Genomic DNA, 14,584 nt, shown 5'->3' on the forward strand with positions numbered 1-14,584 from the left:
CATTACATCCACTATCATGTTAGAGAAACAAAATAAAGTAATAATAGACAGCTATTTTATTGAGTTGCAAGGCATGTGACAATATATAACAAATGCCTGGTACATGGCAGTTGCTCAACAAGTGATAGTATTAGTACTGAGCAAATAAACATTTGGCCCAAGAACCAGTCAGCCATGCTGGAACTGCCAAAAGGAAGCAAAGTGAGTGTGCCCCTCAGAAGTGTCCTCATCCAGTCCACTGAAAAAGAAAAACTCTACTCCCTCTCACTATACAACTGGCAGCTCCCATAAAACTGCTTGGAAGCACACTGCATCTCCTTCCAGGACTTGAAATGGGTCGTGTTATGCAGAAAGCAAGTTATTTCCAGAAATATGCAATGTTAAGAAAATAAATCACATTCTCTCTCCTTCAACGTGTTAAAGGTCCACTGAAAACTTGCTAAGAACACAAAATCACGTTTTGTCATCCCCATCAGATGGCAACAAATACAGGTTGGATCAAGTGGTGGAAAGTGGTGGATGAGCCGGCCCTCCCTGTTCTCAGGCCCTATTCTGTCCCAGAATCTATGGCAGTGCCCCTACAGTCTAGCCAATCACATCACTTCCAAACTCCTCAGCTGGGGCCTTAGCTGGTGTGTCATGCCCATGCCTAAAATGCCCTCCTTCCCCCACCGGTCTCCTCACCACTTCCATGGAAGCTCCCCTACCACCCTCTTGTAACTTGCACAGCCCATTTCAACTGTGAACCCAAATGTAGTCCAAATGCATCGAATTCTAATAGTTTTAAATTGTGCAGTGTCGCACACACTTGAGTCTCCTATGGTGCTTCACACAGTGCTAGGGACATCATAGGTGCTCAGGAAACTTGTTGCTAGGAGCATAATAGCTGCTCGATAAAACCCTTCTTTTATCTACCAGTGATACTGAATCGCTGAACTGAGGTAAATTACTCCATGGATTCAATCCAAAGAACGCTTTTGTATTAATTACCAAACTACTTAAGGCAGGAATGTTTTGTCTTAATTATGTAGACTATTATTTTAATTGTCACTTCTCAATTAAATACTCCAACTCCACCACAGGCTTGCAAAACTCCGCAAGCTGAATCTTCACAAACAAGGAGAGATTAAGGATATATTCTCCAGGGTTCGTCTCCAACAGCATCCTGAAAGGGATCACTGAAGCGATTAGGCGCATAACTCCTCAGCTTCCACATGCTGCCGGGGGAATGCTCCAGGCACTTTGGTTTGAAATATCCACATAGTCACCTCAACTCTCCCCACCACCCTCTTGTAAGGTAAGGGACGCCCCAAGTGGTGTTTAGGGTTAAAATGATTCCAAATAGCAGGATCTGGAATTTGCCAAAAAGATAAATAAAAAACAACCAGCAGGGGAAAAGATGGAAACCTGTGTCACCAAAAAAATGTAAAAATGTTTGCCTTCGAAAAAATATACATCTACTTTAAATCTGCAACTGCTTTGCTAAGAAAGGTCCCAAGAACTCTAAAACTGAGGGCCGTGGATAAAAGACTGGTAGAATCCCTCCAAGAGGTCCCTTCAACCTCGCGTTCTTAAAACATTTCTTTCCTTTGCCTGCAAAATGCAGCCTTCTCCCAGAATAATTCCATGTCAAAAGCCCCCACCCGCGAGGAAACATTAATCTACTTTGCAAACATGCGTTCCAGTCTGTGCCTTACTATTTTTTTTCCACTCCTTCCACCCCCACCCCGCTTTTTTTGTACCTTGAGACAAATGTTTTTTTCCCTCAGAGTTGAAAGCTGTCCAAAAACAGGACCACACACGCCGCCGCCTCCGCAGGCCCGCGCTGCGCCCGCCCCCGGCCCTCCCCAGCGCGCCGGCCGCGGCCGCCGGGGGCGCGCACACTCCAGCCAGCCGGAGGGGTGGCCTCTGGCTCCCCCCGACTCCTTTCTCTTTGGACGCGGTGGGTGGGGGTGGGGAGGAGAAGGAAGCCGGGCCGGGGAGCCCGGCTGGGAGAGGCCAGCCCCGGGGCGCGTCTCGGGGCGCGGCCCAGGCGGGCGGTGGCGGCGGCGGCGGGCCCCGGAGCCCCCGGCGCGCGCAGTGGTCCGTCCCGGAGGGGCCCCGCGCCCCCGCCGCTCTCTCCCACCACACCTCGGCCGGCGCAGCGCCCCGAGTAGATTACAGCGCGGTCTTTGTCGGGCGGGCCTGGCTCCCGGCCAGGCGCCCAAACAATAAACAATCCCCCGGGTGCGGGCAGGGGGTTTCGCCGGCCGCAGCCGGGCTCTAGGTGTGCGCTGGCGAATATCTCTATCAACCGCGAGGAGGGACCGGGCCGGGGGCGCGGGCGCCGCGGCGGGCGCTCTTACCTTCCACCCACAGCTCCTCCACGTTGGTCTCGAGGTTCGCTGCCTTTAATCCCACCGCGAAGGCCCCAAATATGAGGAGGCCCACAACCAAGAACTTGCCGCAGTTTTTTTGAATGTAACAACCCAGTTTAAATAAGAGTCTCTGAAACTTCGCTCTCAGCCACAGCGGCGCTTTCCGGCCAGTAGCCTTCCCCTGGGGACGAAGCAGAAGGGAGGAGTGAGCGCCGGGGAGTCGCGGCCCGCGCGCCCACGCCCGCTCGCGCGCACCCGCCCGGTGAGCCCCCAACAGCCGTGGGGGCGCGGGTGGCCGCGGCACACGGACTCGCCCTCGAGGCTGCAGCCCCGGCGGACCTGAGCGTCATGGGGGTTGGGGGGGGCGGGATCGGTCATAAATCAAATCCGGGCCGCAGCGTGGGAGCTGCACCTCGGGGACATCAGGGCGCCCCCACCCGCGGGATTCCTGAGTACGACTTGGGGCACTGGGGCTGCAATCCAGGAGAAGAAGCAGCCGAGGTAGAGAGGAGAGAAACCACTAGACACAGGCAATATTCACCCCAGACCTGAGAAGGGAGGGGCTGCGTAATCCCAGCGATGGAACCCAAGGTTCAGGAGCCAGCAAACCAGTCCTGTTCCGTCCATCACCCTCGGGGACGGGCGCTAGGGGCGAGCGCGCTTTGGAACAACATATTGCGGGTTCCCCCAACTGGACCCCCGCCTAGAGTGGTAGTAAGTGGGGATCCACGTGGTGAGCGCGGCCGCCGGAGTTCACTCCCGACGCTTTTCCATAGCGTTGGAAGAGGCTGTGTGAGCTGAATTAGGAAGTGGGGCAGCCATCTGCAACTTACGACAATATTTGTGATCGGAAGAGGGCGGCCACATGGATCTTTCCCTCCTCTCCCTTCCTTTCTGGTTAAACGTAAAAAACAGCCGAGTGCACAGGGAAGGGCCCAGGCCGGCGCAGGCTGCTCCCCGGCGCGGCGTTTCCCCGGCGCTGGCCGCGGCCCCGGCGGGCCCCCGTCTGGGTGCTCGCCTTCCCCGGATTCCACACATTTCAGCGAGCCTCGTAAACACAATGAACCCGGCCGTTCCGCAGACTCGCACCGCGAATTTAAGGTGGCAATTTGTTTACAACTTTCCCTCCCCCTACCAGGCCCTGAGGAGAGGCGGCTCAAAATCTGGAAAACACGGGGAATGTCTTTTTCTGAGAATAATTTTTTAAGGGAGCAGAGATTTCATGCTCAACAAAAGCAAAACCGGCTGCCAAAAAAGGAAACCACCTTTATTTCGGCTCCCTCCCCCCTTCCTCTCTCCGCCTCTCTCTCCACTCCGCCTCCCCCTCCAAGATGTTAAGAAATGTGGCATTACAGGGGTTTAGGCTGCAAATAGGAGCAGGGGCGCAGGAGGAGGGAGTTCCAGGGCAGGGGGCACGGGGCAGGGCAGTACCACGGCCGCCCTTGAGGTGGTCCGCCGTGGACGGCTTTCCAGTGCTCCGGAAAAGGCACGCCGGGGAGGGCGTGTGTACACACACACACACACACACACGCACACACCTCCACCCCCTGCGGACCTGAGACAGCCCTTTCCTCCCAGGACCAGAGGGAGGGTTTGAATTTTTCAATCCCCACTTGTCTGCTGCTTTTCCTGGAGAGGTGTGAGTGTGTGTGTGTGTGTGTGGCGGGGGCGATCCCAAAGAGTTAGAGGAGGGAAGAGAAAGTGGGAGGAGAGGAGAGAGTCTGAAATGCACCTTGGAAATCTGCTCCAGAGCGAAGGCGGCGTCGCAGTAGCTGGGCCGGTGCAGATAGTCCCGGTCCGGCGCGGCAGCACGGCGCAGCCCCCCCGTCCGTCTGCGCCTCCCACCTCCAGCCGGCCGGCCCGGGGCACCGATGCAGCCGCTGCCGCCGCCGCCGCGGTCCTGGGGCTCGGCGACGTTACCAGCCGAGGCCATGTTGCCGCCGCCGCCGCCGCCGCCGCCGCCGCCGGGACGGAGGCTTCCCGGGCGGCCCGGCGCGCTGCTGCCGCTGCTGCGGGCTCCTGGCGCGCCTGGGCGCTCGGCTCGCGAGGACGCTGCTGGCCGCAGGCTGCTCGGGCTCGGGCTCCGATTGACAGACCAGCCGCTGCTGCTGCTCACACGGCGGGCGCTGCTGCCGCTGCGGCCGCGGCCGCTGCCGGGGAGTCAGACCCTGCGCCTTCCATTGCCACATTGCGCGGGGGTCCCGAGGTCTCTGCGGCCGCCGCTGCCCACATCCAGTTCGCGGGAGGGCGAGAGCCGGCGCGCCGAGCGAGCCTGTCCTTCGGGCGCTTCCGCGGCACTCCTTGCGGTCCCCAACACCCCCTACCCGCCCCCCGCCCCGCGCCGCGACCCCTTCACTGCAGAAAGAGCCAGCGAATCCCCGCCGCTCCCGCCGGCCGCGCTGGCTCCCTCGGCGCCTCCCGGGTCGCCCGAGCGGCCGCGGAGGGCAAGCGCAGAGCCGCCGCCGCCGCGGGGTCCGAGGGTGCCCGGCGGGTCTCAGCGCTGCCGGGCCGGGGCAGCCGCCGCTGCCGCTGCTCCCGCGGTGGCTGCTGCTGGCGGTGGCGGATCCAGGAGCTGCTGCTCGGGCTCTGGCTGCTGGGTTCGCGGTGGCTGCTCGGTCCCGGACTCTGCTTTCTTGTGCTCCTCGGCAACCCGCTGGACCATTCTGTCCCCGTGCAGCGCGCCTCTCTCGCTCCCGGGACCTGGGGACTCCGCTCTGTGTGTGTGCAGCGGGCAGCGGCCGCAGCAGCTCCTTGATTCAATAGATGAGATGGAAGAAGAAAAAAAAGAACTCTCTCCATTTGGAGAAAGAAGAGGAGGAGGGGAGGGGGTGGAGGGGGAGAGAGCGAGCGAAAGAGAAAAAGGCTGGAGCTCCCGCCCCCGGGGCTGTCAGATGGCTTGGGTTTCTGCGACGCGATTGGCTCGCGGAGGGCAGAAATTACTCAGCAAACATGACTATTATTAGCTGCTTAGCAACAGCTCACCAAAGTAGAGAGACCACCCAGGTAGGCAACCCAGTGTGTGCATCCCCGGCTTCGGGGCAGCCTCTGAGAGCGCCAACCTTCTCGCATGCAATACTTCCATTAAGGAATGCTCCCCCTCCTTTCTCTCTTATTCCTTTTCTTTTCAACAGTGTCTTCTTTTTTGTGGGATGCCCTTTGCGCGCACACACGCGCGCGCACGCACACACACGAACATTTGCCTCGCGGTAGACACGGGGGGAAATGTAATATTTTTTTAAGCGCTTAAACAATTTCTGAAATTCCTCAAAGAAAAGCCTTTCAGAGGCACCTTGGCCTCAAGCTGCAGCAAATACTGGGAGGTCCGGCTCGCATTCCCAGGCCTGCACCAATAATGACAGCGTGCTGGATAGTGCGCCAGTGTGTGCCAGATTTTTTTTTCCTCTTCTCTTTTCTTTTATAACTAAAGGGAAGACTTAGGCTCTTGCAGGGAACAACGCCTCGCATTAAGATAAACAGAATGGAAAGTTAAAGAGGAAAGCAAGGACGTTGGGAAAAGCCACCCTTTCTTCAAATCCGTCTGCCCTCCCCCCGCCGCTTTCTCCCCCAACTTTAAAAAAAAAAAACCGACAGTACAGTCTTGGTTTGAAGGAGTCAGTGTTCTATAAACGTGGAATCCAGACACCGAAGCAGTCTTGTAGAGGCAGAGGCGTTTTTATTTGAATCTCGAATGTGACATAAAAGAGAAACAACAGAATCCTTTTTTACAACTCAGAGAAACGTAATTGCTTCCTTGAGAGAGTAAAGTTTTCCTGATTATTTTGGGTTCATTTGTACCCCCCTTTTTATTAACCAGATGTTTATACAGCAAGTTTTTTACAAAACCCGGTATGCATGTTATATTTAATAATAGTATGACGTAGGAGATTATAAATGCCCCGATGTTTGATTCATTCAAAACAAACTGTGCGCGGATCGCGAGGGTTTGTCCCGACACCGCGTCCAGTGTCACCAAGACATCCCGGGGATTCGCTTCCCGCGGAGGAGGAAAACACGCGACCCTTTGAGATGGATCCTGGAGTCAGACACGTCTACACAACTAGGCTTTTTATTTTTAAAAAATTTTGTTTTCGCAAAGTGGAATGTGTTTTTCTTACGTTTGCAAGTTACTACGTTCCTCCCTGCGATAGGAGCCCCCGCAAACCCTTCCTTTGCTTCACTTTCTTTTTTAAAAAAAACGGGGTTGAACTGCAGAAGGACCCGCAGTAGCAAGAAGCCTAGTGAAGTCGTGAAATGGGGCGGTGTGGCTTTAAGATGCACACGGTGTGTGTTCATTGAAAAAAAAAGAAGAAAGGAAGGAAAGGAAAGGAAAGAAAGAAACCCAGATGGAGGGAAAGGGGGAGGAGCAGAGAGAAGGCGGAGCTCCGGTGGCCACGTGACCCCGCGCCGGGAGGCCCTGTGTGCGCGCGCACGTGTGCCCGGGTGCGCGCGCGCGCGCCCGGCTCCGGGACTCCCCGCGCCCGCGCGGCCAGGGCAGAGCAGGTAGGGAGGCGGGTGCGCCGGGCGGGCTCCGGGCCTCCAACGCGGCCTCCCGGGAGCCCAGGCTAGGCGCGCGCCCAGCCGGCGCGGACGGACGTGCCGGACGCGCCGTAGTACATTCCTGAAGGCGGACCGGCCCCCTTACGCTGCCCAATGCCCGCGCCGCCTCCCCGCGGCCGGCCAATGGTCGCGCTCACGAGTCCCTGCCCATTCAGCGGCCCCGCGCTGGCGGCCCGGGCGCGCTAGGGGCTGCGGCGGGGCGCGCCGGCCACCGGGGCGGTCCATGCGGCTCCCGCAGGGGGCCCGTCCGCCGGCTCTCCCCGCCCCCTTCCTTCCTCCCCGGCGGTTTCCCCTCCCCGCTTCCTTCCCTCGGCCTGCGCCTTCTCCTGCCTCGCTCTCCCCGCTCCCTCCCCCACCAGCCTGGCCACCTTCCCTCCAGCCTCTCCTCGGCTTCAGGGGGAGGCCGTGCCCCCGACCCCCTAACCCGCAAACCGTGTGCGGTACCGGGGGCAGGGCGGGATGTCCCGAGGAAGAGAAGGAGACGGGGTGGAGGTATTTGGGGGCGTTCGCGGGATCCGGAGGGGGACCTGAGCACCGGGCCAGCGCGGAAATTCAAAACTCAGACCGCTTAAGGAGCACGTGATTCTGTGAGTGGCTCAGGGAAGGGCTGCGGAAACTCGGAAGGCAGGCGGGCAGCGTGCGACGAAAGTGACACTGCGTTGATAAAGAGCGCAGACGGCTCCACACATTTCCAGTTTCATCTTTGAGTACGATCCTGATGTTTATTAGGTTTGATAAATAGCACAAAACAGGAAAAGAAGTTTACTATTCTAGCTTTTCTTACTGAACGGTTATGCAGACACTTCAAGTTGAACCATTGTGTGCTTGCTTCTGGAAACTGCTTTTTAAAAACTGGGGGAGGGGGTAGTACCCCTAGTTTTGCATGTCAGCCTTTTTATATTTCAAGCTTGCTGGAGGGCAAGGAATCATGTAGCCATAGACTCGTTGCTATGTTTGTCTTTTCAAACTTTTCCACCACGTTTTGGCCCAAAACTATTAGTGTTTCGTCTCAATCTTTTACTAGAGGGATTTCGGTATAGCTGCTTGGATGAAGGAGTTCTGGAAGGAAATGGTAAGCAGTGTGCCCGTAATGGATCCGCCTCTCTCTCCGCACGCGGCTGCATGTCCTCTGGTTCCCGCGGCTGCCACATGCACGTCATTTCAGTGGCAAAGCCTCTTCCACTCAGGCCCATGTCCCTTAGTTTGACTTAATTCCTAAACGTTTTGAACATTGATCCCCGGAGCTTTCAGTGCCCCGAGCCCACTCGCCCGCTGTTTGATGGGTTAACTTTTCAGCATCTCAGACAATGGTCCCGGCCTGTAAATTCTCCCCGTGGGTTCCAGGACGCACTCCGGAGCCTCGGCTCTAACGAGCGCTATCTTAATCTCCCCACCCCCCACCCGCCGCTTCCCCTGTGGTCTGCTTTTTTCATACTCAGAGATGAATTACTTTGAGGATCTAATTGGCCTTGTTTCTGTAACGTTTTAAGAAAGGGAAGAGGAGCCAGTGTAAAAGCCTGCTCGACTTGGGTGGTCAGGGCTGAGGCTGCCCCCAATTTGCCTCATTGCTGATGCATGCGAGTGCGACATTCCCAGCGATAATGTTGTTCCTAATCAATCTGCCCTTATTTACATTTGTAAGCATTGTTGGCTTTAATATGCATGCCCTGTGCAGGGGACTGCTGTGCCACACCGGGTTTGTTAACTTCAACTAACCCACAAGGATTCCACAGACCTGAGATGAGGCTGACTGGGGCAGCCAGACCTGCTAAGGTGTCCTCTGGGAAGACAGTCCCTTTAAATGGCCCTTCTGCCTCATGGCACCCCTTGTGACAGTTACCAAATAAGTGAGAACTTAGGGCCTTATCAGCCAGCAGGAGTTGCCAGCCTCTATGAAGCAAGAGCTGAGTGTTCCATCTCCCCTTTCCAGGTAAAGTTCATCTCAATGCGTAAATTGTCATTTTGGTCTCCCAGTCATGATCCAAGACTTTTCATTGGAGTGTGTAGTTTTCAAAGCAGATGCCTTAAGCTCTCTGGATTCCCTCACATCTCCCCACTTCTCTGTTCCAATACTACAAATATCCATGGCCACGCCACACACATTTCAAAAGTGACATCAGATTATCCAAATGATGACAATGAAATAAAACATCTGCCCTTTGTGTTGGGATGTTCCAATGGTAAGCAATTGTAGGAGGCAGACTTGGTGGAGTTATGAAAAACCACAGTGAGATTTTAACTTTTCACTGGTTTCTCAGATCAAACCAAATGAGTCTTTAAAATCCAATGTAATTTGGCTAACTTTGCAGAGTATAAATGTATTCCAGTAATTTGACCCTGGGGCCATTTATAATTTTGCCTACTGAGTTTAATACTCTCTTCCAGAAATACAAGGAATTGCAAACATGATTTTAAGTCCTTCAGTATTCTTGTTGAGACGGTGGGATGGACAGAAGCATTGGGGATTTGATGCAATATTCTTTTACTGCATAGGGAGCCCAGGATACAGGATGTGAGTGATGGTCAAGGCAGGGCTTCAGAAGTTCGAAGCAGGTACCTTGAATAAGAGTTGAGTTGACTCAACTCAAGCCAATGTACCACCATCCACCACATTTTCTTGGCTCCCTAAGAATGCCTTATTATTTTCTCATTGGCAGCTTTTATATATTCTTAAAAGGTGATGGTAGAAAATGAGTCTGAAAGGTTTCAGGGAAGTCGGGGGTGGGGTGGGGGGAGATTCAGCAGCTACAAAATGTAAAACTACTGGGCTTGACTCCCCTCCCCTACTCCCTTCCACCTTCTGTTTCCTCCCCTTATTTACCCCCCTCCTCAGGCTGGAGGAAAGGGAACAGCTCTAGCCAACTTGTCAAAATAATGCTGCTAATTACCCCTGATCTCCTTTAATGGGAAGCTGCTCCTAACTCCACAAAGGAGTAAATGAGGGGTCTACAGCACAAACCCGGGAGCACTGGCATTTTTTGAGCTTACAGTGAGCTGGGGGTGGGGAAAGCGGCAGAGGGGAGTGTCCTGAGAAGGTCCCAGAAATCTCCACATTGATTACTCCAGGTTTAAATACTAGCTTGAAAGGGGAATTAGACTTTATGTATTGCCAAAAGCTATTGGTATTCTCTTGCTAAGCATGTCACCAACTGCTGAGAGAATGTTCAGAGCCTACTATGAACTTGAAAGAAAACAGAGCATTGACCCCTGCATTGATCCCCCTTTCTCCAAATATATTCTTACCCACATTGCTTTCCTCTAATGGATAGAGATGTATTCCTGAAATACCCAGACTTTGAACATGTTTTGCATCCTTCCCTCGCCTCGCCTCTATCTCCCTGTCTAATATATCTCTATCAAGCTTTGCGTTTGCTAGGAGGCACACCATTCATTTCAGTGATCTCTGCCATTGGGTCCTGCATGAAAAAGAAGCTGAGCAACATGATCCCTTTGACCCACTGCTGGAGCAACAAATTTATTAGAAATATAGGCATGAGAAATGAAAGGGAAGTAAAACAATTCCAGCTTATTGTGTGTCTTTCTTTCATACTGCTAATCCGGTTTACACATCACGCCTACACGTCTCACTAGGGCATTATACACTGTGGCAGAGGCTGGAGAAAATAAAAGGTGTGTGTGTGTGTGTGAGAGAGAGAGAGGAATGAGGATAAAAACGGGAGACATATTTTAATCCACATTGATTAACCTCATCAGTTTATCTATCTGTAGAAAGTTGAAGATAATTTGTAAAACAGCCTTTTTCTTTTCACAAAATAATTCCAAATGGTTCTAAGTTTTGTTCAAAGAGCTTGTCAGATTATGACTACTTTATAACCAGAAATTAGATACACCTAGCACAGTGAGTTTGAAATGAAGCTAATACCCCAAATTGAGAATGGTGGGGCCTATTGATGTCTACCTTGATTCAACATTTTAATTGAAACAGATCATGGACTTAAAGGCATTTTATAGCCTTGTGGAAGGAAGCTGGGTGACAACTGGAACACACACAAACTCACAATTGAAAGCCCCTTGTTTTACAACTTGGGCACTCCATGCACCTGAGGCAACAATTTATCCTGAGTACCACCCAGAAATTTTAAGTTGCAATAAGAAAGGATGACACCATAAAGCACTGTCTTTCTTTGTGAAGGCGATTAATTGCATGCTGAACTACTGTGGCCAATAAACACTGAAATAAATAAAAACCTAAAAGAAATGCACACACACAGAATGCTGAAAAAGGACTATTGTGGTAGTTCAAGACCTTAGTGATCCAATTATCAAATATTTAGAGCCACCCATTGTGGCTTTTTATTATTTATGTCTAGTTCTTTTGTATTTCTCCTCCCCAGGGAGGAAGAAAGGATAAAAAGGGAGGAAGACGGTCTTCTCTCCCAGGTGCAGAGAAACAGGTCTGTGGATGTCTTCCACAGCCACCCACCCATATAGTTCTTCTTAGGTGATGGAAACAGATGAGTTTCTATGAGAGTGTGCTCATCCACACGCTAGCATCATTTTAAACATGAACCTAGTAAATACGTGGAGACACAGCGCATGTCACCCAGAGGCACAGTCTCTGGGGGTCTTGGGGTTCAGCGCAGGGCCCAGGTCTGTAAGGTGCGAATCGGTCCTGCCCGCCCCCGGGCTCCCCTGAGGCCGCACTCTGCACTCTCAGCACTGGGCTGGTCGCCCACCTCTGTAAGGGTGGCAGGCACCCGAGCGCCGGAATCGGTGGGCACAAGAGTCACACACATCACCTCTCCTACCCACCGCCCCTTCCTGAACTCCAAAAGCCCCTCTGGCCCTTTTCCCGCAGCATGGAAGGGGAGGTGGGTAAGGTGCGTCTCTTCTAGCCCGGTGTCCCGCTCCCCTAGGCGTGCGTGCCGGCTCCAGAGCGTGTCTGCGGGGCGCGAGCGTGCGCCCTTCCCTGCGGCTGCTCCCGCGAGCGGGCGGCAGCGGCTTCCGCGCGCGCGCCTCGAGCCCCCTCCCCTCGGCGCTGTCACTCTCCGCACGAGCCCTTCCATCACCCGCTCTGCCTCCGCTGGCGAGTCAGTAGCCACCACCAGGCTGATGAGCGGAAGCCAAGGTGGCGACCCTTTCAGGCGTGAAAATGGGGGCCCCGGCGACCCCCTTCGTGAGACTTCCCCTCGGAGCCGTTCCTCGGCCGGGGCCTGCCGCGGCCAGCCCCCCCTCCCCGCCCCGCGGGGCTGGCCTCGGGGGCGGGGGCCCGGGCGTGCGAGCGAGCGTGGAGGCGCGGGACCCGCGCTCCCGCGCCCAGGCAGCGCAGCCCACTCGGCCCCACGGCCCCAGCGCGCGGCCCGCCCCTCCCGCCCGGCGCTTGGGGCTCGCTCCTCTGTCCGCCGCGCGGGGCGTCCCGCGTCCCCGTGTCCCCGCGCCGCCCGGGGCGCACGGCGCGCGAGGGCGAGGGCGAGGTGGCGTCGGCGGCCGCCGCGCTGGCTGCACTCACCATAGCCGGCCGTCAACCCCTGCTCGGAGCGCGGGTGCCGATGGCGCGGACGCTGGGTTTGGATTTCACATCAATTCCTTTTTTTCCGGGCCCCCCTTTCCTCGTCCTCCGCTCCTCCGTCTTCTCCCCGTCTTCCCTCTTCTCCCCCTTGCCTTGTCGCTGCGGGTCTCTTTGTCTCCCCTGTCGTCTTTTTCTTCTCCTCCGTTTTCTTCTTCTTCTCCTCCTCCTCCGTCTTTACAAAAGGAACGGAAAGTGTAAAAACCCCGGCGCGCTGGGCCGCCGGAGGCTTTCGGCGGAGTGCAGCGCGGACTCACAATTACAAGCCTGTTTCTATTAAGCAGTTCCATGGCCCTCGGCGTGGGTGGTCTGCCGCGCCATAGGCAGGACCTGTCAGGGTCACGTGACGGATCCGAAAACTTTACCCCTTTACAATAAACTCAAGGAAAGCAAAGTAAACTCGAGGAACGTGCTATCAGCACAGCCCTCCTGGGTAAACAGGCGCTCCCCTCCGCGCCTTCCTGGGAGGCGCCCGGCCCGGCGAGCTCCCGCGAGCCTAGCCGCCCCCTCCCCGCCCCCCGCGGCCCTGTCTGCGGGGGGCCGCCGGGCGGGGGGTCTCCGCGCGCTCCCGCGGCTTCTCCACCTTGTGCTCGGCTCCCCCGCCCCCGCACACATTATTTGCTAACATTTGGCCATCTTGCCAGAACGCCGGTGGGGGGAGGTGTGGGGAAGCAGGGGAGCTCCTTTTAGCCTCCCCAGCGCTCCGGGAAGTGGGGGGTGCCCAGAGGGCTGCGGAGGAACACCACCTTTCCTGCCTGCATTCTCAAAGCCTTTCCTGCTCCCATTCCCACGGCAGCGCGGAAAAGCTGGGAGCCTTCTAGATGACAGGCCCACAGGCCGCCAGGGAGGCGGAGAGCAGGAGAGCTGGACAGTTCACAGCGCCTTCCCGGGGAGATTTCAGCACGAGATGTGTGCGGATTCGTGTCGGTCCCTGGGAAGCCGCTTCTTCTGAAAGAGACCAAGGTGGCGTCCCTTGGAAACCGAGATGGGTAGCTGCTCCGAAGAATCACGGATTGACATTTGCTCCCTTTCCCTTCCGATTCCTGTGGTTTCTGGGGTATGCCACCCAAATGCTCGCACCCACTATGCCTTCCTGTGCCAGGCGGCCTTGGGTGACTGCCCTAGACCTAGGAGCTGGTGGGTCTCGCGGAGAGCCCTGCTCTCACCCAAGACTGAAACGTCCTATTCGGGAGCGCCCGCGCTACAATGTCTGACGCTTTATCTGCTCAACCCCGCCGCTGGTAGACGGTATTTCACACACCGCCGCTTTAAAGGGGCCACATTATGAATCAAGATGAATTACAGATACAAGAGCAGGGTGGAGGGAGGGAGAACATTTACTGCAACTCTGAAGAGCTAACTAGCTGGGCTTGAAATAAAGCCAGACTCTTCTCACTTCATTCTGGGCTGACAGTGTGATTAGGTGTGTGTGTGGCGGGGGCGGGGGCAGGGAGTAAAAGAGGTGCCCCGTGTGTTAATAAATAATCATCATCCTCCTAGGGGTTTCAGGGTCTCCTCCCACTACGATGACATAGCCATTCTTGAGCAGAGTCATTTGAGTTTCCAGAATGCATGTGTTTGAGACACATTAAGTAATTAAGCATTCACATGGGGGCAGCCCTGTGAATTTGGCTGGTCCAGAAGGTCATTTCATACCAGTGACTTCAGTCAAAAATGGACTCAAATGCATATTGGTTGACCATGGATTCTAAGAGTCATGATAGTTGTAACAACAACAACAAAACAAAACCCAACATTTCCCTTCAAAACACTTCTCCCTGTCTTTTGTGTCATATCAAAAGGCCCTGTTTCTCTATCAATGTGGGTGGCGTTACAAACAGGAAGGGATACATAATCTCCAGATAGAGGGGTCTAGAATATGAAGGAGAAAGGGGGATAAGAAAAAAAAGAAACAGCTGATAAAGGGCATTTAAATGGCCCACAATGTAGAGTTGCTAGGAAAATTCGAGCAGAACTTGAGGAGTTTGCTTTTCCTGGTTAAAATGAAGACCCTCACGGAGGCATGCCTAGGTGCATGCTCCTGTTGAGTTGTGGCCAAGGCTGATACTCAGAGTGGACATTAGTTTTGTGTGGCCTGGGACTTAGGCAGCTTTCAGAGTGAAGGGGGAGTGGGGAGCTTCTT

The 14,584-nt window shown here is 54.9% G+C and overlaps 1 protein-coding gene and 2 long non-coding RNA genes across 10 annotated transcripts in view; 2 read left to right on the forward strand and 1 right to left on the reverse strand.

The window, feature by feature from the left end:
* PTCH1 (patched 1) overlaps positions 1-12,967 on the reverse strand; it is a 73,619-nt gene extending 60,652 nt beyond the window's left edge. For 3 of the 8 annotated variants that reach the window (XR_004443298.1, XM_033236633.1, XM_033236632.1), the window contains exons 1-2: positions 4,090-4,290; positions 2,346-2,538 (exon numbers count right to left, since the gene is read on the reverse strand). Coding sequence is in view for 6 of the 8 variants with exons in the window: in XM_033236633.1 (XP_033092524.1) it covers positions 2,346-2,538; positions 4,090-4,290 (394 nt within the window). In the remaining 2 variants the exon portion in view is untranslated. Of the gene's footprint in view, positions 1-2,345; positions 2,539-3,190; positions 3,493-4,089; positions 5,196-12,384 lie in introns of those variants that run through there. The other 5 variants (XM_033236630.1, XM_033236634.1, XM_033236629.1 and 2 more) reach the window with 5 other exon arrangements.
* On the forward strand, positions 3,887-13,881 carry LOC117098273. Its single transcript, XR_004443299.1, has 3 exons — positions 3,887-4,016; positions 10,545-10,558; positions 13,865-13,881. It is a non-coding gene; the product is annotated as an uncharacterized LOC117098273 (long non-coding RNA).
* LOC117098274 lies at positions 6,845-10,443 on the forward strand. Its single transcript, XR_004443300.1, has 2 exons — positions 6,845-7,501; positions 7,939-10,443. It is a non-coding gene; the product is annotated as an uncharacterized LOC117098274 (long non-coding RNA).
* Positions 13,882-14,584: the final 703 nt, after the last annotated feature.

Source organism: Trachypithecus francoisi, unplaced genomic scaffold (assembly GCF_009764315.1).
Source record: "Trachypithecus francoisi isolate TF-2019V2 unplaced genomic scaffold, Tfra_2.0 Lachesis_group16, whole genome shotgun sequence".
Taxonomy (NCBI): domain Eukaryota; kingdom Metazoa; phylum Chordata; class Mammalia; order Primates; family Cercopithecidae; genus Trachypithecus; species Trachypithecus francoisi.